General features: G+C 41.7%; 1 protein-coding gene across 1 annotated transcript in view; it reads right to left on the reverse strand.

Moving 5' to 3' along the window:
- Positions 1-23,325, reverse strand: part of LOC138161569 (collagen alpha-4(VI) chain-like) — a 168,409-nt gene that overhangs the window by 51,991 nt on the left and 93,093 nt on the right. Inside the window, exons 32-34 of the mRNA XM_069088300.1 lie at positions 12,253-12,343; positions 10,210-10,878; positions 7,122-7,215 (exon numbers count right to left, since the gene is read on the reverse strand). Of these exons, the coding sequence (XP_068944401.1) occupies positions 7,122-7,215; positions 10,210-10,878; positions 12,253-12,343 (854 nt within the window). The remainder of the gene's footprint in view (positions 1-7,121; positions 7,216-10,209; positions 10,879-12,252; positions 12,344-23,325) is intronic.

A 23,325-nucleotide genomic window follows, 5' to 3' on the forward strand; every position in this document is an offset into this window, starting at 1 on the left:
GCTAGATCACTTTATTTTAAAATTTTTTATTATTCATTTTAACATTTTTTTTTTAGATTTTGAGCTCCAAATTCTTTTTCCCTCCCACCTCGTCCCATGCCCACTGAGAAAGCAAGCAAATGATATCAATTATACCTGTGAAATCATGTAAAACATATTTCCATATTAGCCACATTTTTAAAAAGCAAGAAAAATAAAGAACATGAGAAAATCATACTTCGTTTGCACACAGAGTTCATCAGTTCTCACTGGACAGCATATTTTCATCATGAGCCCTTTGGAACTGGCTTGGATCACTGTATCCGTCAGAGCAGCCAAAGCTTTCACAGCTGGTCGTCATTACAACACTGCTGTTACTGGGCATCATGATCTCCCGGTTCTTTGCTCTTCACTTTGCATCAGTTCATATAGGTCTTGCCATGTTTTCCTGAAACTACCCTCCTGGTCATTTCCCATAGCACAATAGTACTCCATCACAATCATATACCACAACCTGTTCAGTTATTCCCCAATTGAGAAGTCAGCCCTCGATTTCCAATTCTGAGGCTAGACAATTTTGTTATTGTGGTATTTGGGGTATTTGATTTTGAGAGTGGTGATTGCTTTCCACTCATCCTTCCAGAGCCAGGGAAAAGGGTTTAAGATATATTATGTGGTCAGAGTCCAAAGCTATGGACAATAGCATCACTTTCCTACAAGCCATGTGCACAGCTGGGAAGCAATGGTAAGGTCCAGTCTGTCCAACACTGTTTTGTAAAGTGAGTTTCCATCTGGTCTTTTCTGGACTCCCAACAAGAAGATTTTTTAAAATGATCATCTCTCGATTCTTCCTCTCCTCTCCTCCTCCCACAAATTCCTCTCATCTGTCAAATGGGGGAATTGTTTCTTTCTCTCTCTCCAAGACTCAAACTCATCTCTTAAAAACACTCACAAACCAGGCCCCAGGACAGCTGTCTCAGCACATCCCTAGGCACAAAAGTGCCTGCTTTTATGGGCCAGACCTCAGATCCCTCTGCCTTGTATTTATGTTCCATGAATTTGCATGTGGACATGCTGCTGCCTGGCTTGGAAGGGAAGCTCCCTGAAAACAGAGACTTTCATTTCTGTGCTTGATCACCAGCATTTAGCTCGGGATCTCACACACTACAGGCACTTAATAAATGCTTCCTGACTGATTTGTTTTATTGGTATTGCCTGACACATAGGAAGTGCTTTATAAATGCTTGCAGACTGACCCATCTGTCTGCTTTAGCACATTCCCTGGCCTTTTAGAAGTCATCAGCTTCACTCCTCACCAGGGTCTGAGCAGCATCTACAAACAGCCCTGAGCTGCATTTTATCAGCATCCCCAAGAACTCACTGAGCATTCTTGGCCACAGTTAGGGACTCCCCACGGGCAGCTCTTGCCCCCAGGCCACTGGCAGAGAGAACTGTTCCACTATCTTAAATAACAGTCCCCATCGGTGCCCTTTTCATTTCACAAGAGGAACAAATCACTGCTGACAGGGGAGAAAGAGCCTTAGGAACACTGAGTTCAACCCTTCACTTTACAGATGAGGAAAATGAGGCCTGGGAAAGTAAAGTGGCCTTCCCCTGGTCACACAGGGAGAAAGGGACAGAAGGCAGATGTGAACCTGTGGCCTCTGACCCAGAACCCAGTGGTCTTTCCCCAGCACCGTGCTGCCTTGCAATCCTACAGGGCAAAAGGATTGACGAGGGAGTTGAGACCTAGGAAGGTAAGCACTCCAGATGAGTGTGGATCACCAAGTACCAATGAACTCTAGTCCAGGATAGTTCCAGAACTGGCTGATGGGACTGCTGATCATATAATGATCTCTGGAAAGCAACAGTAAACATTCAGAGAAGGGTGACCAAGATGGTGAAGTCAACAAGGCAAAAACAATTACGAATCACTGACTGTGTGCCAGGCCCTCTGCTAAGGGCTAGGGAGCCAAAGAAAGACGAAAAAAAAAAGAAAGAAAAGAAAATACTCTCTATTCTCAAGGAGCTTGCACTCATATATGGATCTGTTGAAAAAGCTGGGGATGTTTAACCTGGACAGCAGTGGTCTTGAAATATTAAATGGACAGCCAGGTGGCATAGTGGTTTTAATGCTGGATGGAGTCAGGAAGACCTCAGTTCAAATCCTGTCTCCAACATTTAACTAGTTTTGTGACCCTAGGTAGGTCACATCGTCTCTATCAGCCTCCATTTCCTCATAACTAAAATGGGCATAATAATCACACCTATTTCACAGGCTTGTTGTGAGGATCAAGTAGGTTGCATGTAAAAATCCTTGTAAACTTTAAAGCACTATGTAACTCCTAATGGGAAGCTAGGTGGCCGAGTAGAGAGAGCACCAAGATTGGGTCAGGAAGATGAGTCTTCCTGAGTTCAAATCCAGCCTCAGATGCTTTGTGACCCTGGGCAAGTCATTTCACCCCGTTTGCCTCAGTTTCCTCATCTGTAAAACGACCTGGAGAAGGAAATGGCAAACCCCTCTGGTATCTGTGCCAAGAAAACCTCAAATGGGGTCACAAAGAGTCAGACATGACTGAGAAACAACATGAACGCTACATATTATTAATTATTATTAGAAATAGAGATCAGACTTGTTCTTGGTCCCAGAGACTGCAACTAGGAGTCATAGGAAGAAACGTAGATTTCAGATGGAAAAAAGGAAAATCTTCCTATCAATCAGAATGATCCAAAAGTAAGAATGGCTCCCTTGAGAGACAGTAGACGCCTGTCAGTGGAGGAATTCAAGGAAAGGCAGGACTGTACTCGGGGAAGATGCTGCAAAGGGGTTTCTTGGGAATGTACAGGTTAGATTAGATGTGGTGACCTGAGGTCTCCTTGAACTAATTACTATATTCACAAACACTATCCCAAACTGCAATGAGTAGATGTAAGTGATTCCATACCATAAGATTTCACGAAGAATGAACTCATTTTTATGTCAAATTTTTAACAAGGATCTTCACATTCAAGACGTCATTCGTTATCACAGAGCCATAGTTGAATGGAACATTTTAGGGCTTGAGCAGTTAGACAAAAAAATATTTTCAAACTCATTTTATAATGAGGCTTCACTGCTTAGCACAATTTTATTTATTTTCCTTTAGTTTTCTGGGATATGTCTATGTATAAGAAATGTGCGATTTTTTTAGATATGAGGGGTCTTTTCATTACTTTTTAAGCATTCTAATTACATATATTCATTTATGAAAGGACAAAATCAGCAAGACCAATCAACAACAGCAAAGTCTAATGGTGAGGGGGCAATGGGAAGTTAAAAGACCCAAGTTATATTTCCAGCTCTATTGCTTATGAGCTTTGGCCTCAGACAAGTCACTTAGGTTTCTGCACCTGCAAAATGGGCCTAAATAATGCCTGCCCTACCTCTCACCTGGATATTTTGATGAGGAAATAATAATGTGCACTTCATTTTATATTATAATGATTAGTGTTTGTTTCCTATCTGCCCCCTAGACTGTAAACTCAGTGAGGGCAGGGATAAGACTTTCTCTAAACTTGTATCTTCTCTTAGCACTTAGGTCAGTGTTCTTGCCTACACTTAATGTTTCTTGAACTGAACATATATAAAAGCACTTTAGGAATTTTAAATTGCTAGACAAATATGAGGGGTTATTAGACAAGTACACCTTTTAGTAAATTTTTTTTTCATTTAAATACAACTGATATTTGCTTGGAAACTCGTCCTCATAGACTGACTTCATCTGAAACCTGCCATGCGAGCTTCAGTAGCCTCTGCCCAGCACTGAGGACTTGGGTGATTTCCTCGTCTCTAGGCTAAGGGGACACACCGGGACTCACACTCTTGCCTGGTTTCAAATTGGTTTTGGTTGCCACCACAGCCTCCAAACCAGAACTTCTGGCAGGTGTGCTGGTCCCAATGATAGTACCACTTCAGGACGTAGTCATGGCACAGTCCAGCGTCCTTAGCCATGGAACAGGGATCTGGTATAAAAAATAGTTAAATAAGTTAATGAATGAATGGATAGATAAAAATAACAAATGTTAACAGTTCTATGACAATCTCTGTGGAGGATCACACTTCACTTGACTGTCTCAGTCCCTCTCCTTTTCCTCGACCTAACCCCAGACATGTCCAGCCCTCTGATAACTTCAGGGATGTACAAATATATACTTTATCAGGTACAACATCAGTTAGAACCAAATAAAACTCCTATGTTACAAAAGCTGGCAGTAAGTCCCTGGGCAATGCCTTCGAGCCTTCCTAAAGTCACAACAAAGCAAGTCTTTTGTTACCCTGACTTTTATTTTTCTCTACTGGACATCTTTCCCATCCAGGCTCTGCAACTTAACAGTCTAACGGAGTTGCTGGGGACCTTGAGAAGTTAAGTGACTTGCCTAGGATCACACAGCCAATAAGTACATGTCAGAAGTGAAGCTTGAACCAAGGTCTTCCAGACTCTATGTTATATACATGTGTGTAAAGGGGGTATATTTAAATATTAAATTATATATTATCATTATTATATATAATTATATATTTTATTATATTTATATATAATGTTGATTATATATAATAGTATATATTTTATTATATTTATATATAATTATATATTAATTGAATTGTAAAAATTTATATACGTATACAATACACTTACACATACATAAGACATTATACACGCATGTATTCAGGTGTGTATTTTACCATATAATACCTATGCATATACACATATATGAGAAATGTGTGTGTATATGTAGTCTTCATACACCTCAATACACTGTAGATGTCAAATATACATATGCACACATGTACATATACACACACCTATGTATGAGGTCTATATATAAATCCAGTCTTAAACACTTACTAGCTGTGTGACCCTGGGCAAGTCTCTTTACCCTGCTTGCCTCAGTTTCCTCATCTGTAAAATGAACTAGAGAAGGAAATGGCAAATCATTCCAGTATCCTCACCAAGAAAACTCAAAATGGGGTCATGAAGAGTTGGACATGACCAAAAAACAATTTTCTAGACTGATATCTAAAATGTTGTCAATCCTGAGAATATGTGGTCCCAATATCTACTTTGAGTCAAAGGACCTGAGATCAATCCTGATCTATTTCCAGGTGAGCTGACCTGAGGCAAGATATTTCTTCTCTCTTGGGATCATTTCTTCACCTGTAAAAGGAGGAGCTTGATGTCCCCTGTCCCCTTCATCTCCAAATACTAAAATGCACTAACCTCAAGAACTGCCTTCCACTCTCCCCACCCACCTTCCAAATCCAATAGGCACACAGGAGCCAATGATGATGATGATAATCTTTCTATTGAAGGTACCAGTCTGTACCTTCCCTGCTGAAGAACCCTCAGTGGTTCCCCTTTATCTGGGGGAAAAAACCCAATTCCTCAGCTTGCCTCCATCTGGCTCTGGCCTTCCTTTCCTGTCTTACTGATATAATCTACCATCCAGCCAACCAGGCCTCACTGTTCTCCAAACTCATCATTCCATCTACTTCTCTGCCTCTGCAAGGGCCATCCCCCTATGCCTGGATTCACCCTCACCTTTCAGAGGTCATCGATCCCTTCCGGGTTTGACTCAGGCACCACCTCGAGGGGAACCCTTCTCACCACATCCCCCACCATTATTAGGGCGTTAGGGCTTTCTCCCTCCTTAAGCATTTTTCTTTTTGTCTTCTACTATAGAGCCTTCAACAGAGCTTGATATATACTTGTGGAACTGAAGTTAATTACTCAAAAGCTAAAGTAAAGCTTTGTGTATTTTCCTAAAAGACATTCATTATCTACACGTGTGGACATTGACGCCCCTGGGAATCTGGAACTCAGGGTGTGAATTGTAATGATCTACATGCCAAATGCTGAATGTCAATAGGAGTATCTTTAAATAGATGCCTTGAAAAAACCCACCCCCATTTCACTAAGAACCAAAGGGAGTGGTGGACTTATATTTGCTTGAATGTTTTTGTTCTTGGTTTTTTACCAAGGGCAGTGGTTTCGTGTCCAGTTTCTTCTGTCTTTTGTGGGGCTTTCATTAGATTTTGTTCAGGTCTATAAGGATATTTGATGTCTTCTCTGCCAGCCCTGGCCATCTGGGAAATTCTTCCCCTCATCCCTAGAGAACAGTCTTTTGTCTTAAGTACTTTCCGGCTTCTCCTGAAGTCAGACTCGTTGAACCTGATAAAGTTCAGCCTGCAGGAAGAATCTCTGTTAAGTGGGAGATCTGCAATATGAGGAGGTCTTACATTTTGCTGCCCAGAATCCTTCCTGAGGAAGTCAGGATCTCTCACATTCAAGTCAATCAGCATTTATTAAGCACTTACTGGGTGCCATGCACTACACTAGTCTCTCTAGGGCAGGGGTAGTTAACCTGGGGTGCACAGACCATTTGGCAGATGGATTTTCAGGAGGTCTGTGAACCTGGGTGAGAAGAAAAATTGTATCTATTTTCACTAATTTCTAACTGAAATTAAGCATTTCTTTCAATGATTTAAATCACTGTTCTAAGAAAGTAAGCCAGTGCTAGCTTCCCCAGCCTGCCAAGAGTGGGGGTGGGGGGGTATGACACACAAAAAAGGTTGAGGACCTTGCACTCAGGACACAGGAACCAGAAGGGCAATAGTCACAGCCCTCAAGGGCACCTACATTCCACTGGGAAGCACCCTATGTCTGCAAATGTGCAATAAAGTAATATACGAGGAAATCTGAACAGGGAAAGGGCATGAGAAAGAAGGAGGGATGGAGTCAGGGAATGCTTCCAAGGGGAAGATGAGGCAGCTTGTGGGGATGCAGAAAGACTCCATGTCGAATGATGCAGGGAAAACATGAAGGAGAATAATAAGCCTGGAAAGGCAGACTGGAGCCAGACTGAAAACAGACTACAATGCCCAAGTGGGGAGTGGCTTAGGCAGCTTAGCTGAGCAGCAGCGAGGAGCCACTGAGGTTCTGGGAGCAGGGGAGAAGGGGACACACCATCCAGTGCTTGGGGAGATGAGATGGGGACAGACAGAGGGGAGAGACGGTCTGAAGCTAGGCCTGGCAGGGTTGCCCAAGCAGGGCTTTGTCAAAGGAATGCCTTCCCCACACAGTGAGAGCCAAGGCAGAGCCTACCTCTGGGTCAAGGCTGCCTTTCTCCGGGTGTCTCCCCGATGCAGTCCCTCACAATCTTCTTGAAGTTCAGGAGGTGGGTACTGGTTTACCTCACCTGTAGACAAAGGAAAGGGGAGAAACATTTTTTTTTCTGTTCTTCCTCTGTTCCTCTGACAGTTGGATGATGCTTCTGAGGTAAATGTGGAGACTTTTTTTAAACAACACTTCTCTCCTCATGAGCTGATGGTAACTCTTTTTTTCCCAGTCCAAGGAACAAAGATGTTCAATTCCCAAGCTTAGGAATAAAACATGGCTGAGGTACAAGGCTGTTCATGTCAGACCCAAGCATCCTTGAAAGGAGGAGGGTAGAAGGGTTCACCATGTGGCTACAAGGATGAGGTTACCCAATGGGAAAGAGTGACCCTTCCCCCCCTCATGGGAGCTGCCTGGCTCAGGTTAGGTGCAGGCTGATGTGGGCTGCCATTTACACAAGGTGTGTAGCCTTGGGTAGAGGGAGGAAGACAGGAAAGCAGACTCTGGGGAAGAGAACAGAAGCCAAGGTATAACTACAGATATTATCTAATAATAGCTTTCTTTCCCCTCCAAATCCTACTCTTGGCTCAGTTTCCCTGTCCAAAGTACCATCCTCCTCCCCATGACTGAGGCTCCCAATTTAGACATCATCTTCACCTGCTCTCTGGCACTAACCCCACACAGCCAATCAATTGACAAGTCCAGTTATTACTACCTTCATAATATTTCCCCCATATGTCTCCCTCCTCTCCACTAACACAGCCACACTAGAAGTGCAGGCTCTCATCACCTCAGACCTCCTCCTCATCCTCCATTCAGCCACCAAACATCACCCAAGTCATCTCAATTGTAATAACAGTGATACCATCTTAAGGTTGGCAAAATGCTTTATAACTATCATCTCATTTGATCCTCAAAATAGCTCTGGGAAGTAGGTGCTACTGTCATCCCCATTTTACAGAGAGTGAAACTGAGGCAGGAATTGTGACTTGCCCAGGGTCACACAGCTAGGAACTGCATTAGACTGAATTTGAATTCAAGTCTCCCCAACTCCAGGTCCCATGCACTGTACCACTTAGCTGCCTCTGATCTTCCAAAAGCTCAGCTATGATTTTGTCATCCCATTATTCAATAAATCCCTACCCTGTACTCTCCCTACTAAAATGCTTTTAAAGCTCTTCACAGCCCAGTCCTTTCCATTCTTCTTACACTTTCCCCTCTGCATACTCTACAATACAGCAACACTGGCCCCATTTTGCCACCCTGTGCCTTGGTATTCCATGTCCCCCCATAACTAGAATGCCCTCCTTCCTCACCTCTACCTCCTGGCTTCTTCGGCTTCCCTCAAGAATCGGCTCACCTTGCAGGTTCAGCTTGAGGCCTTTCCCAAGAGACTTCTCAGCCTATTTATATTAATTATAGTATTTGTACTGTATAAATCTCGTAAGTACATCATTGTCTCCCCATTATTATTATAAGCCCCTTGAGAGCAACGATGGTGTTTGAGCCTTTCTCTTTATCTCCAGAACTTAGCACAGTGGCTGGCACAGGTGCTTCATAAATATTTGATGACTGACTGGCTTGGGAGACAGAAGAAGCTGGGTTCTACTCTCAATTCTGGTACCCCTAGCTAAGCCCTCAGACCTTGGTTTTCCCTTCTGTATTGCATGCACATGATGGAAGCAGCGTGGGACAGATACAGAGGGCCTGCCTTCAAGGAAGGAAGACCTGAGCTCAAGTTCTGACTGCATGACCGTGACCACTCCACACCCTAGGCTCTCTCAGACAGGAAGTTACAGACAGCTGCTGATCTTCACTCCAAATGAGGAAATCACATCTGGGCCAAAACAAACACTCTAATGAGAGAAAACCAGCCCAGCAAGTGAGAAAAGATGCTATGGTAGCTGGGCCCCTTCAATCCAGCCTCAACTGAAAAGAGGCAGCCAATATACAAGTCATTCCCCAGTTGATAAAATGGTCAAAGGATATAAATAGGCAGTTTTCACAGGAAGAAATTAAAAATATCTATAAGCATATGAAAAAATGCTCTAAATCACTAATGATTAGAGAAATCAAAACAACTCTGAGGTACCACATCTCACCAGTCAGATTGGCTAAGATGACAAAACAGGAAAATGACAAATGCTGGAGAAGATGTGGAAAAATTGGAACGCTAATGCATTGCTGTTGGAGTTGTGAACTGATCCAACCATTCTGGAGAAAATTTGGAACTATGCCCAAAGGGTTAAAAAAAAGTGCATACCCTTTGATCCAGAAATACCACTTCTAGGGCCACCAATTGGGGAATAGCTAAACAAGTTGTGGTATATGAATGTAATGGAATATTATCGTGCTATAAGAAATGAGGAGCAGACAGACTTCATAATAACCTGGAGAGACTCATATAAACTGATGCTGAGCGAGGAGAACAGAACAGACAACTTTGTACACAATTACAGACACAACATATATGTGATGACTGACTTTGATAGACTGGGCTCCTCTCAGCAATGCAAGGTTATAAAACAACTCCAAAAGACTCATGATGGAAAAGGCTATCCACATCCAGAGAAAGAACTACAGAGTGTGAAAGCAGATTGAAGCAAATGACTTGCTCTCTCTCTCGTGTTTTGTTTCATTCCTTCTTTCTCGTTCACTCCTTTGGTTATAACTCTTCCTTACAACTTAACTAATGTTTAACATGAAGGTATCTGCAGAGCCTATATCAGATTGCATGTTATCACGGCGGGGAGGAGGGAGGAGAAGGAGGGGGACAAAATTTAGAACTCAAGGGACTGTGGAACTGAATGTTGTAAACTAAGAGTAAATAAATAATTTTTAAAAAGATTAAAGTAGCCAATGATCACATGTCATAGTCGGGGACAGCCTGGATGGCATCCTCTCTACACAACAAAGAGGTCATTCCTGGGATCAGACCCCTCCAAAGAATCTTCTAGGAGCTGTCCACCAGTGACATGCTCTCTGCCCTTCTAAGGGGCACAAAATAGGAGTGACTCAGCAGCCCCTGAGAGCTTAGCACCTCTTTCAGCCTCTTGCCCACCCCTGACTTGCTCACTTTTCAGAAGGTTCAGGAAGGCCCGGATGAACCGCTGGGCATAGTCCATTTCCAAATGGGAGACATCAGCCAAGTGCAGCAGGTGCTGCTCATGCGGGAAGCTGGCCAGCCAGGCCAACTCTTCCATGTTGACTTCTGTGCCCAAGGCCATGGTAAACAAAATGAAGCCTTCACACTTGGCTTCCAGGGAGATTGTCCACAGCTTCTCTCTGTCCTCAGGACTTGTCTCACTTGCCACAATCACAAAGAGAACCCGGTTCTTCCTCTGGAAGTGATCTATTGGAAAGATATTCTCAATAGTCCACTCCAGGGCATGACCGAGGTATGGGAGCCCTTTGAGTTGGACAGACTCCCGTATGTGCCCCTGCATCTGCCCTGGATGGTTGTACATGAGAAAATCAAACTCCTTCTTAACGGGGAATGTGTCCTCATATGGGAAGAAGCCTGGGACTGTCTGCTGCACCAGGGCAACCCTAGCCCCATCAGGGGAGGTCTTGGGATGAGGAGCAATGACAAAGTGGTTCAACATGGAGGCCACTATGCTTTTGGCTGCCTTGAATATGTCACTTGTGACCTCAAGAGAGCTGTCCATCACAAAGGCTATGTCCATGTCCACCATGATGGGCCTGGGGGTGGTTACTTCACACTCGTTATCTTCTTTGCACCGATCTAGGAGGAAAGCACAAAACTGTAATGAGAGCATTTATCCTGGGAGGGATAAAGTAGAACTAAAACCTTTTATAGGATCATAGGTTTAGAACCCAAAGGAACCTTTAGCAGCCACCTGGTACAACTACCCTGCTTCCAGACGAGACTAAGGGACTCAGCCAAAGTCATAATATTCAAACCCAGTGCCTCTGACTCCAAAGCCAGCACTCCTGGGGGTGGGGGTGGGAGGGGGCAGTTTCCTTTGACAGTTCCATTGAGAGTTTGCCTTTCTTATCAGGTGGGCCAGGGGATGTCTTGCTTTAGTGCTCATACCCAGGGATCCCTGAGGTCCTGGAGTTTGCAGTTATAGTGATCTCAGGCTAGGGTTAGCCAGGGTGTGTCTTCAGCAATAAAACGCTGACTTGTTTAAGGGACGTTCATTCCCTGAATGCAATTTGAAAGGACCTCAGAGGTCACTGGTCCAACTCAGCATCATGTAGGTGAGTAAAGTAAAGCCTACAAAGGGGACTGGCTTGCCCAAGACCACCCAGGAGCCAGTGATAGGGTCTAGACTTAAACTCCCAGGATTTCACTCTCAGAACCCTTTTTTACCAAATCACACAGGCTTTACAGCCCTGCTCCTTATTGTTCTATCACCCTGGGAAGGGCACATAAACTCTTGGGGTCTCACTTTCCTCATCTGGAAAATGAAAGGGTGGCAGGCAAGGGTTCTTACCTTTTTGTGCGCTTCAGACCCCTTTGGCAGCCTGGCAAAAACTACAGGCCCCTTCTCAGAATAACATTTTTCAGTGCACAAAATGAAATTCATAAGGTTACAAAGGAAACAAATTATATTAGAATATAGTAATAAAAAATTAAAAATTGATTAAATAGTAACTGCATTAATATTAAAACAACTATTATTAATAAATTCCATTTTAATCGTATTTTATTATCCATGAGTGCCTCTTATTGCATCCCTAATCCTGAAACCTGAAATTACAATATTGTCCTAGAATAACATGTGTAAGAGAGGGAAGCAAGGAGAGGTAATTAAGGATTATCATAGCCAGCATCTGCACAGTGCTTTAAGATTTGGAAAGCACTTTACAAATATTATCTCATTTGATCCTTACAACAACCCTGGGAGGTATGGGCTATTATTATCTGCATTTCACAAACGAGGAAACTGAGGCAGACAAGAGGTTACTCACTTCCCAGGGTCTCTCATAAGTTTCTGAGGTCTAGCCTCTTAAAACAAGCCCCTGGACCACAGGTGAGGAACCCCTTCCCAGACCAGATGATCTCTAAAGCTATGAACCTACAAATCCGTTTTGTAGGAAATCCTCTAGGGCTGGAAGAAAAAAAGAGAATGCCTCAGCTCTGTTGGCTTACCATAGCAAAGGGTACAGGAGGCCACATGTTCCACATCCTCATCATTCTCATCTTCCCACACATAGAACTTGAACCTCTTTGCATCATCCATCTAATACAAAACACACATACAAGATTCTCACTGGCATTACTAATTTTAGGAGTATCCTCAAGACATCTCTCAATCTGCCCCCTCCTCTGTACCCAGATGACCTCCACTGCAGTCACAGTTATTTAAATAAATATTCATAATAAATGCTTAATAATTGAATAGTAGTTCACATTTCTATAGCCATGAAAAGTTTACAAAGTGGATAGAGTGTTGAACTTGGGGTCAGGAGGACCTAAGTTCAAATCCAGTCTAGTTTCGTGCCATGATGAGGCAATAAAAGGGGATTTACCAAGCCACTCCCCAGGGACAAAAAGAGACATCACATATTACCATTACTCGTAAGGGGCTTACAATCTAGTTGTGATATGTGGCACGCAACACTTTTCAAAAAAAGTTTCTACAAAGTGACTTTCTCCATGTGACAGACTGCAACCCTTCCACGACTTCTCATCCTGTGACATTCTTATCCACATCTTTCCACCAATTACCATCTGCATCTATTTCTTGATTCAAAACAGTATTCTCCTATATGGTTCACATCTCATTCTTTCAGCATTTTAGGGGCCAAGCACTGAGACTTTCATTCTCCCCACACCTCTTCTTTTCAAGTTACACGTGCCTTCCACGGTGTCTTTGAGGTTATTTTTCATACCTGTCAATACTGGTAATATGCCACTGCCTCGTCATTCCCACCTTGTGTCTTTTCATTGTCCTTTGGGTCATGCCCCCTATATCTGTGGTCATCTGAGATTCATGGCCAAGATGTCAGAGAGACACATTTTCACAAAAGAAAAAAGTTCAGGATCCCTGAAATCCCTTCCCAGGATGTAATCCAGGCCCATTTCCTCCTCTTGTTCAATTCCTTGATGAGCTCATTTTCCATCTGCAATGCTGCCCAAGCTATTTCTATGGACTAATTCAAAGGGCTACTTATCCAGCTGCATCTCAAAGTATGGGCAATCTGCATTTTTCATCCACTTTTAAACTGACCTCTCTTGTACTGCTATAAAGATTTCACTGAGGAGGCTTTGTAGCATTTGGGGAAACAGTGCAGGCAGTACAGCGCCATCTTAAAATAGGAGCTTTGGGAGAACGTCACCATCAGTGAGGAGTAAATCCTTCTTTTCCATGGGCTGAGTGCAGGACAATATCCACAACAACTGGTAAATACCTTAGATAAGCTAAGGCCTTGCTGTTTTATTTATTTCTTGTTTGCTGTCCACACCTAGTGAATCACTGAACAAAGTTATCTCAATACATCAACAAGCATTCAATTGCAAGCTCCATGAGGACAAGAACTGTCTTTTCCCTTCTTTGTATCATCAACTTTGCACAGTGCCTGTTACATATTAGGCATTTAATAAATACTTTTTGACTGACTGATAATCATTTATTAAGCACCTACTTAATATTATTAAGTCAGGCACTGGAGAAACAAATGTCAAAAACAAAAAAAAATCTCAGAAGGAGCTTATATAACTAATGGGGGCGAAAGCAGTAACAAGTACATATCAAAGTATATTCAGACTAAATATCAAGAAAATAAATGGGAATAAAAATAAAGTAGTTAGATGCAAGGCAGTTAAGGGAAGGAGGGCACTAAAATGTAGAGGGATGAGAAAGAACTTTATGAGCAAAATGGTGCTTGAACTGTGTCTTCATGGAATAGAGAGAGATTCTATGAAGCAGAGGGGAGGAGAGAACATTGCAGGCATGGGGGAGGATGAGTACAAAAGGCAGGAAGACAAGCTGAAACGTGACGAACAAAGAGAAGGACGCTTTGGCTGGATCAGATCACAGAGCACATGAAAAGGAGGAACACATGATAAAGTATTCCAAGACAGGGAGGGCATTAAAAGCTAAGCAGAGGAGTTAATATTGTAGCCTAGAGGCAATAGGAGGCCATTGGATTTTATTGGGTAGTAAGTCAACAGACATTGATTAAGGGCTAACTATATACCAGGCACTGTGCTAAACCCAGAGAACACAAAGAAAGGTTGAAAACATGGTCTCTGACCTCAAGGATTCACATTCTGATCAGGATGACAACTTGCAAATAACCACATATAGTACATAAAAGATATTTACATGGAATTAAAGGTGGTCTCAAGGGGAAGGCACTACTACTGGGGGACTAAAGTGGGGAGGAGGAACAGAGAAAATCTCTTGTAGAAAGTGGGACTGGGCTAAGTCTTGAAGGAGGGCAGGTTATCCAGGACTTGGAAGTGATGGAGAGCATTCCAGACATTGGCAAAAGCCAGGGCAAAGGCACAGTCAGGAGATGGAGGAGCATGTGCAAGAAGACCAGTGTCACCGGATAGAAGAGTAGGTAGAGGGGCGTAAAGTGTAAGGAGACTGGAAAGGTAGGGAGAATAAGGTACTTAAATTCTAAACAGAACATGTATTTGTTCCAGGAGGTAATGGGGAACCATTGGAGTTTATTGAGAAGGGGAGTGATATACTCAGACCTGTGAGCAGAGGATGGATTGGAATGAGGAGAGATTTGAGGCAGGAAGACCAACCAAAAGGCCACTGCAATCATCAAGCATGAGTCCATGAAGGCTGGTGTATGTGACTGGATAGAGGGCACTGTAGAAGAGAAATGTTGTGAAGGTAAAAATGATAAAATGTGGCAAATTTGGGTGTGAACAAAAATGAGTAGCCAAGGATAACAGAGACATTATGAGCTTGGGTGACTGGGAAGATGGTGATGGCCTCAATAGTAAGAGGAAAACTGGAAAGAGTTTGGAGGGGAAGGTAAAGATAGTGGATTCTATTTTGTACATGTTGAATTTGAGATGCCTACAGAACCTCAATTTTGAGATATCCAAAAGGCAGTTGCTGAGCAGGAATGAAATTTAGGAGACTAGGACTAGACATATAGCATAAGAGAGTGTCATAGTCAAATCTGCACTAAAAGTTAATTACTTTGCCTTGAGGCAGAGGGGCCATTTAGGAGTTTATTGTAGTAGTCTAGGCAGGAAGTAATGAAGGCCTGAACTAATATGGTGTCTGTGTATGTAGAGAAAAGGGGTTGAATGAGAAAGATATTGTGGAGGTAGAAATGGCAAGATTTGGCAACTGATTTTTTTTGTGTGTGGGGTTGCCATTGTTCAATTGTGTGTGTCCCTCTGTGATCTCATTTGGAGTCTTCTTGGCAAAGATACTGGAATGGTTTGCCATTTCCTTCTCCAGTTCATTTTATAGATGAGGAAACTAAGTCAAAAAGAGTTGTGACTTGCCCAGGGTCATGCAGCTACTAAGTGTCTGGGGCCAGATTTGAACTCATCCTGGCACTCTATCCACTGTACTACCTAGCTCCTCATTTGTAGGGTAAATAGTTAAGAATGAGGCCAAGATGAGGCAGCTAGGTGGCGCAGTGAATAGAGCACCAGTCCTGGAATCAGGAGGACCTAAGTTCAAATCCGACCTCCGACACTTAACACACACACAAAAAAAACTAGCCATGTGACCTTGGGCAAGTCACTTAGCCCCAACTGCCCTCCAAAAAGCAAAAAAAAAAAAAAAAAAGAATGATGCCAAGACTACAAACCAGAGAGATTGGGAGAATAGCAATACTGTTTAATGGAAATAGGGAAGTTTGGAAGAAACTGTGTTGAGGGGTATTAATAAACTCTTTTATTGACATTGAGATCTCTACAATATTCAGTTTGAAATGTCCAATAGATAACTGGCAAGATCAGCCTGGAACTCAGGGGAAAGAACCAGATTAGTTCTTGTCACCAAAATCCTTAGAATTGTCAAATGGTTCAGGATCAGAAAAACTGACATGATCTCATGAGTCTAAAGAAGAAGCATGAACATCTGCTTTGCTGCTGTACACTGAGATCATTCCATCTGACACCCAGCTGAAATCTGCCACATGCATTGTCTCTCCCATTAGTTTGCACTAATCTCCTTGAGACCAGATGCAGGATTACTTTTCTATTTGTATGCCCAGTACTTAGCATGGTGCTTTGCTTATAGTAAGCACTTAATGAATGCTTCATCCACTTGTTCATTTATATATAGATATAGATATTTATATCTAGAGATACAGAAATATATACAGATATGTATGTGTACACATACATACAGCAAGAGAGATAACTCTCACTATGTATATGTACACATATATATAGTAAGATATCTCTCTCTATGACATACATACATACATATATATATATATATATACATATAAACCATCTAAATAAAGACTATAATTAAACCCACTGGAGCTGAAAAAATCACCAGGAGCCTTCAAAGTCACATTTGTAATATCTTAGTATAATTTAATGTATTATTGGTGTCTTCTTAGTCAACTGTGCTTTAGTAAATGCACAATTTATGCCCTTTTCACTTCTTTGAGATATTTTGAGAATAGACTTTCAAATACCTTTAAAATTACATGACCTTGGGACAGCCAAGTGGATAGAGCACTGGCCCTGGAGTCAGAAAGACCTAAGTCCCTCAGACACTTACTAGCTGTTTGACTCTGGATTGCATGGCCTCTAGCACAAATGTCTTCACATGTATTTAGTCAAGTCTAGTAAATGTTCTCAGCTTTATCTTCTAAAATTCCATTGCCTCTTCCTTGCACAGTATATTAGATGTCAGGAATAAAAACGCAGTTGTTCCACAATTGTAGTCCATGTAAATAGATTAAAATTCTGCCCAAATCTGTTCTCCTTCAAACATGTTTGTTGTCCTCTTTGTTTCATCTACACGAGCCCTCTGGAGGATCTGCCTGAGATGAATCTCCTGCCAAACTCCTGTCGTTTCGTGAGACAATTCTGTCGTTTGTCCTTTGTCTGTCATCTTACTATTTTGTAAATGAACTCACAAGTGAACTCAAAATGAGGGTTGCCCTTGACTGCCACATGTCTCTACTTGACAAAGAAAGTGAGATTTTACTGGTTGAACCTTCTTCTTGTGGGGACTGTTTTGCATTGGTTACATCAGCTCTCTAGGTGATAGCCAGGGCTATCGTCTTTCCTGCTAAACATTTCCTTTTTTTTCTTTTGAGGCACAGGTTGTTTGAACAAGTCAGATTGGGATGCTACAATTATAATCAGTATCTTCCTTTCATTGTTGTCTTTTCTTCCAATTTAGAATTTATCTTGACCTTTGCTCTATCCCATTGATCTGGCTACATGTCATGAGCTAGTCAGTAGCCATTCATTTCCTCTTAAGTAATTGTCAATTTCATTTTTATTATCATTATTTGGTTTTTATGTTCAGCAACTTACAGTTCTCTTTAAAATTTAAAAGTTGTAAATATTTTAAACAAAAAAATACAACTTTCCCCAAGTCCAGAATGAAAGGTTTCAGGCTTCCATGAGGGAATCCAAGCAGAGAAAGGTAATGCAAACATAACACTTTGGGGTCTTGTAGAGGGGAATGAAGAAGAAGTATCAGCAACTGTGGTACAATGGGGAGAAAAAACTGCCACTATAATCAGAGGACATGGGTTCAAATCCCTCCTCTGACATGACTTTGGGCAAATCATGTCATGGGCCCCTGAATGCATTTCATTTTTAAATTTGTAAAATGAGGAGGTCACATTAGTGTAGAAAAGCATCAACTCTGCCAAACACCAAATTCAACAGCCACTCCAAACCCAGCCCACACTTCTGTGGATCATAGTACAAATATACCATAATATGACCATACCTTTGTTGGCAATGAGCTCTATACGAACCAGCACGGCCTGATCTGGGACATCATCAAATGTTTTGAGCAGAAATGATTCTGTCTTGTGGCTAAGAAGCTCCTTAAGGCTTCAGAGGAATATCTGAAGCAGTAATATGCTGAACTTTACAGACTATTTGTGCCCTACTTGTGACAGAGTCTTCCGAGCTCATATTGGTCTGATCAGCCACAGTCAGACACATCATATACTGACCCCAACATAGCGGGGCCATTTTGGTCCTATTAAAGTATGAAGATCAATAGTCAATCATATTGAGCTGAAGGAAACGTTTTTCTTCCCTGGACTTGAGAAATCTACAAATTCAGGGCCATGCGTGATCTTAGGCAGGCTTGAATTTGGTGAAGACAGAGATGCTGAGGGATACCAACTCAACTAAACACTGAGAAGGAAATCAGCCCATGGTTTAAGTTCCCAAAGATGATCAACTGTAAGTCCTCTGTTCATGGCTAGGACTATGGATAAGGATTTTTAAAATAGCAATCCCATTCCCTGTGTTTTGTGTGTATGCATGTGTATATGTGTGTGTTATCTGTGTAAGTCTCCTCAACTTCATCTTCTAACATTCTACTGCCACATTTTGTGTGTGTGTGTTTATGGGGGAAGAAGTGTCCCTGAAAACAGCTTTTCATTCAAGAGGCCTAAATACAATAGGGGCCATTGTTCTTTTCTAAAACAATCTTGCTCAATAAAGCCTTAGAATCAGGAGCTGAGATGATAGATAGATCAAGAGATAGATAAGATAGACAGAATGGAGAGATGATAGATAATGAATGAATGAATAAATGAAATGAAAAGAAGAGGCTGGACCAGATGGGCTCTGGGGTCCTTTCCGGCTCTCTCTAACCCTATGATCCTCCCAAAGCTTCTGAAGCCTTGGCTCTGCTGCTTATGGAGACCAACCACCCACACTGCCACTCTTTCAGCTTCAAGAGGCTTGCTGGGGATGCTGGTTCCCCAGTTCTATGTCTCTTTTATTCACTTCATCAAGAACTAGGTCTTTCTTCCAGCTTGAGTTCTGACTGGACTCATTAGAACTGACTTACCTGACTTGTAAAGGTCTCCTGGGGCTGTGACGCATCATCGTCTATATGGCACTGCTTCCTATCTAATTCACTCAAGGAGCATATTCACACCTTATAAAGGAGTCCCCTGGTGCAGTCACATACATGCTCCTATTCTGTGTTCATGGTGTCTCAATGATCTTACGTATATGCAATGTAGCTTATAACCCTCTGGCTGAATGGAAACTTTCTGAGGACAGGAACTATTTCATTAAAAAAAAATTTTTGTATTCCAAGAATTTAGCACAATGCCTTGCATGTAATAGTCCCTTGATGAATGACTACTGAGTTGTTAAGAAAACATCACCATTTTTATTTAAGGTCTGACAAAAACTTCTGTGTAAATAGATTCCACATTTAACAAATGACTTTTGGTTGACTACATATAAGGCTCTGGGTAAACTCAATAAATCAATCAATTATCCCACCCCATTTAAAGTAACTAATAATATGCTCTATACTCTGATACTTTTTGTCAAGTGAGAATACCACTCCTGAATCAATCAATCAAAACAGAAAATGAAACATGTTTCCAGTCATAAATACTGCTACACACCAAGTGTTTGGGCACTGTTTGAAGACTTGGTCATGTTCTATGGGATTTGGATGAAAACAACAGGCTAGTCCAGAATCAGTCATTTCAGTGGCAAGCCAGTCAGGAGGAGAAGCAGCTTCAGTCAAGTCCCTGAGATGGGTCAAGGAGAAGGGTGATGGAGAGAAGAGAGTTTCTGCCCTACCATCTTTACAAGAAGATGGCCATGTAAACTTTGAAATGTCAGAAGACTTAGAACTTCCCATCAGTGACAATAAGAGTATCCCTAGAAGAGCAATGCACTGGGAGTTGAGAAACCCATGGAAGACAAACACCCATAGGAAAGGTAGCAATGGGACTTTACAAGGAGCCCAGAAGAAAACTACTCTGTACTAAAGGAGAACTTACCAAGGACCTTGTGCAGTGGAAAAATGGACCTCCAGCAACGAGAAGCTGTGACACCCTTTGCCACATGTGCTTTCTAAACTCGAACAAACTTTCCCCTAAATTCTGCATATATACTTGTGGGACATTGCCTGAGTTTAGGGGGATATTCTATATTAATTGTTCTAATTATGCTACCTAAATCAACACCCATCTCTAAAAACTAATTAGGTCTGCCTAGATAATTGATATCAATTGATAATCAACTGAGGAAGCTCACCAGTGGGGGTTCATAAGCAATAATACCATGATACTATCCCCCCAGCTCCTCCAGGCTACCTCTTGAAACCTAAAGGAAGCAGAAGCCAGCCACCCTTTGTTGACCTAACCTGACAGTACCAGCAAGAATCTAGGCTGGTAAGCACTACAAATGATTTGTCTTCTTCACAGAAGCAGGCAGTGGTGGCTTCCCAGGATTCTACATGTGCTTCAGGCTGTTATTAGCACAGCTTGGAAGAAATCCTTTCCAGAGTAATGGGTGCTCCATTCAGGGCAGCCATAGGTCAGTTGAAACCCTCCATGGAATTAATTCAAAGAAGGAGAAAGCTCACATGAGTCATGCCATGGGCCTAACATTAAAAATTGGGATTTGGAAAGAACAAAAACCAGAACAATTAATCAGCATCCTCAGAAGAGAATCAGGGAGCTGACAGCCTGACTAGAAACTGCCCTCCCAGCACAGGAAGCATCCAGCTACTTTAAGTGGGAAAAATGGTCATTCTAGTGAGTGGCCCAGGCAACCTCGTAGAAGCATATTAGGGTAGTCATTAGACTAGCTTTGACAATAGCTTAATGGAACAGATCTTATCTGGGCCTTTGGAGAAGGAGAGTTTGGATTATTCCTAATATCTTCCATTTTGAGCGAAGTTTGGAAAGTTATTTTCCCAATCAGTACCCTACAAAACTAGGTAGCTCATTAGTCATTCTACTCTTCTTATTAAGAGCTACAACAAACAGGAAGAAGGTCAAGGGGACGTCCAATACATACTGTTCCTGTAATGAGGATAATATGGCAAGCATCTGATTCTCTTTCCCAATAAGAGTACTGGAAAATGGATGAGCCAATAGGGAATATATGGTTACAATTTTTGTTGTTGTTCAGTCATATTCAGTCCTACCCAACTCTCCTTGACCCCATTTGGAGTTCTCTTGGCAGAGATACTGCAGTGGTTTGCCATGTCTTTCTCCATGGTTATAAGGCACAGATAAGATAAAATGAAGATCCAACTTGGTTGTCAAAGTGGTGTTAACAATGGAAATAATATCAGTATATCTCAAATTGTGCAATAGATATGGTCCTAAAAGTTGGGTATAATTTAATTATGAATTCTTTACATTCATATAGCACTTTATAGTTTTTCAAAGCATTTTCGTGTGCACAAAAAGTAATAATATTCCCTACTACTAGAGTATTATTATAATTATGACCATATTATTATGATAGCAGTTATATCATTATCATATAGGTTATTAATGTAATTAATAAGTATGAATACTAATAAGAAGGAGAGTAAAGAGGAAGAAAAGGGAAAATAGAAAGAAACTAGCTGATATTTATGTAGCCCTTAATTTTTACAAAGTGCTTTACAACAACTATATTTTTCCTTCCTCATAATAATCCCTTCAAGTAAACTAAAACAGTCATTACTACTCCCTTTTTACCATTTACTATTTATTTACTGCTAATATTTACTACTAATTCCTATTACTTCACAGAGGAGAAAATTGAGGCCTACAGTTACTTAAGTTAAACAACTTCCCCAGCATCACACATCCACTCAGGGAAGCCAGGAAAAGTCAAACTTCCAGCTCCTGGGATAGTACTGTCTGTCACATTTTTAAATAAATTGAGGGAAATTCATATTTAAGAGAACATAAAAGAGAGAGTCATTTTTACAAAATGATTCATGCTTTTAAAATGCAGGGCATCACTTAAGATCACTGCTCAGCAAAAGTCTAGTTTTCAGTAAGTTCTTTTTCTTTCATTTTTGTAAGAGGCAGCACAGGAAGATCATTGGGTTGTAGTAGTTTCAAGGTCATTCTAAGGTCCCACCTTTCATGGCTCTCTAGGAGACAAGAGACCTTGGTGTCCAGTCCTGGCCTTCCCTGCCATGAACCAATTGTGTGCTATTGGGCCTCAGCCTCCTCATCTGTGAGATGGTCCCCAAGTACCTTCCAACTCTAAAATTCTATGATTCTGTGAACTCATATTTTTCCCCAATCACTTTCTGATTTATTTTTAAAAGACACACTTCAAAACTTCCATGAATTTCATAATCATCTGTTTGGGGTTATTATAAGTTCCAAAATTTTGATATTTAACAGAAATGTTAATAATTTAACTGTTTATAGAGGCCATTTGCTCCCGCCAAGCATCAGAACATGAAGTTCCTGGAATTCTTCACTCTCTCCCACTGGTGTTCACACCAGTCTCTAGGACATGTCATCAGGGGCTGTGGTGAATGCCGTCCTGAATTGCTCTGATTATTAGCCCTTCCTGTTTTTACTTGTTGGCTTTGAGCTATGCAAAAAGTCATAAACACCTAAAAAGTACTGGCATCCATTAATTTGCTTTGTGTTTATTGCTTTACTTGGCCATCTTGTCATCCCTTTCTCTCCCAGGGACATCTGGCTCCTTTTCCTTTCTTTGCTGTCTTGTGGAGCATGGATTATTTTTCATTAACTTGAAGAAATAGAGAACTGAGAGCCAAAACAATTGTTTTGAGAGGGGATCGGAGAACATGACTAGTGTGATCCTTCAGCTAGAATGAGTTGGCTTCTTTGGGCATTAGAGGTCATTGAGTGCAACCCTTCTTTTTTACAGATGAGGAAGCAGAAGCCCAGAGAGTTTAAGTGACCCAGGGTCACACAGGTAATGTCTCAGGCAGGCTTTGAACACAGGTGTTCCTGACTCTAAGACCAAGACCCTACCCACTGTGCCAACTAGAAGGGTGAGTGTACTCGTACATTTACAGCCCCGATGTCTCTTCATTAGCAGAGAGAAAGAGAGATAGAGTTGGTGCAGGGTCATGAAATGGTAATGCTGCAATCTGATTACAAAGACTAAAGGCCCTAATTCAATCCACATCAATATATTTGGGTACTTCCTCACTTCCAGTTTCACAGAATATAATAGTAGGAAGGGCCCTCAGAGGTCTCCTAATCTAGAGCTGTCAAACTTGTGGCCAGGTAAAACCCCATAAGCCACCTGGCAAATATTTAACAAAATAAA

The sequence above is a fragment of the Petaurus breviceps genome, unplaced genomic scaffold, assembly GCF_028583685.1.
Source record: "Petaurus breviceps papuanus isolate PSGF00001 unplaced genomic scaffold, PetGlider_PUasm1.0 185, whole genome shotgun sequence".
Taxonomy (NCBI): Eukaryota; Metazoa; Chordata; class Mammalia; order Diprotodontia; family Petauridae; genus Petaurus; species Petaurus breviceps.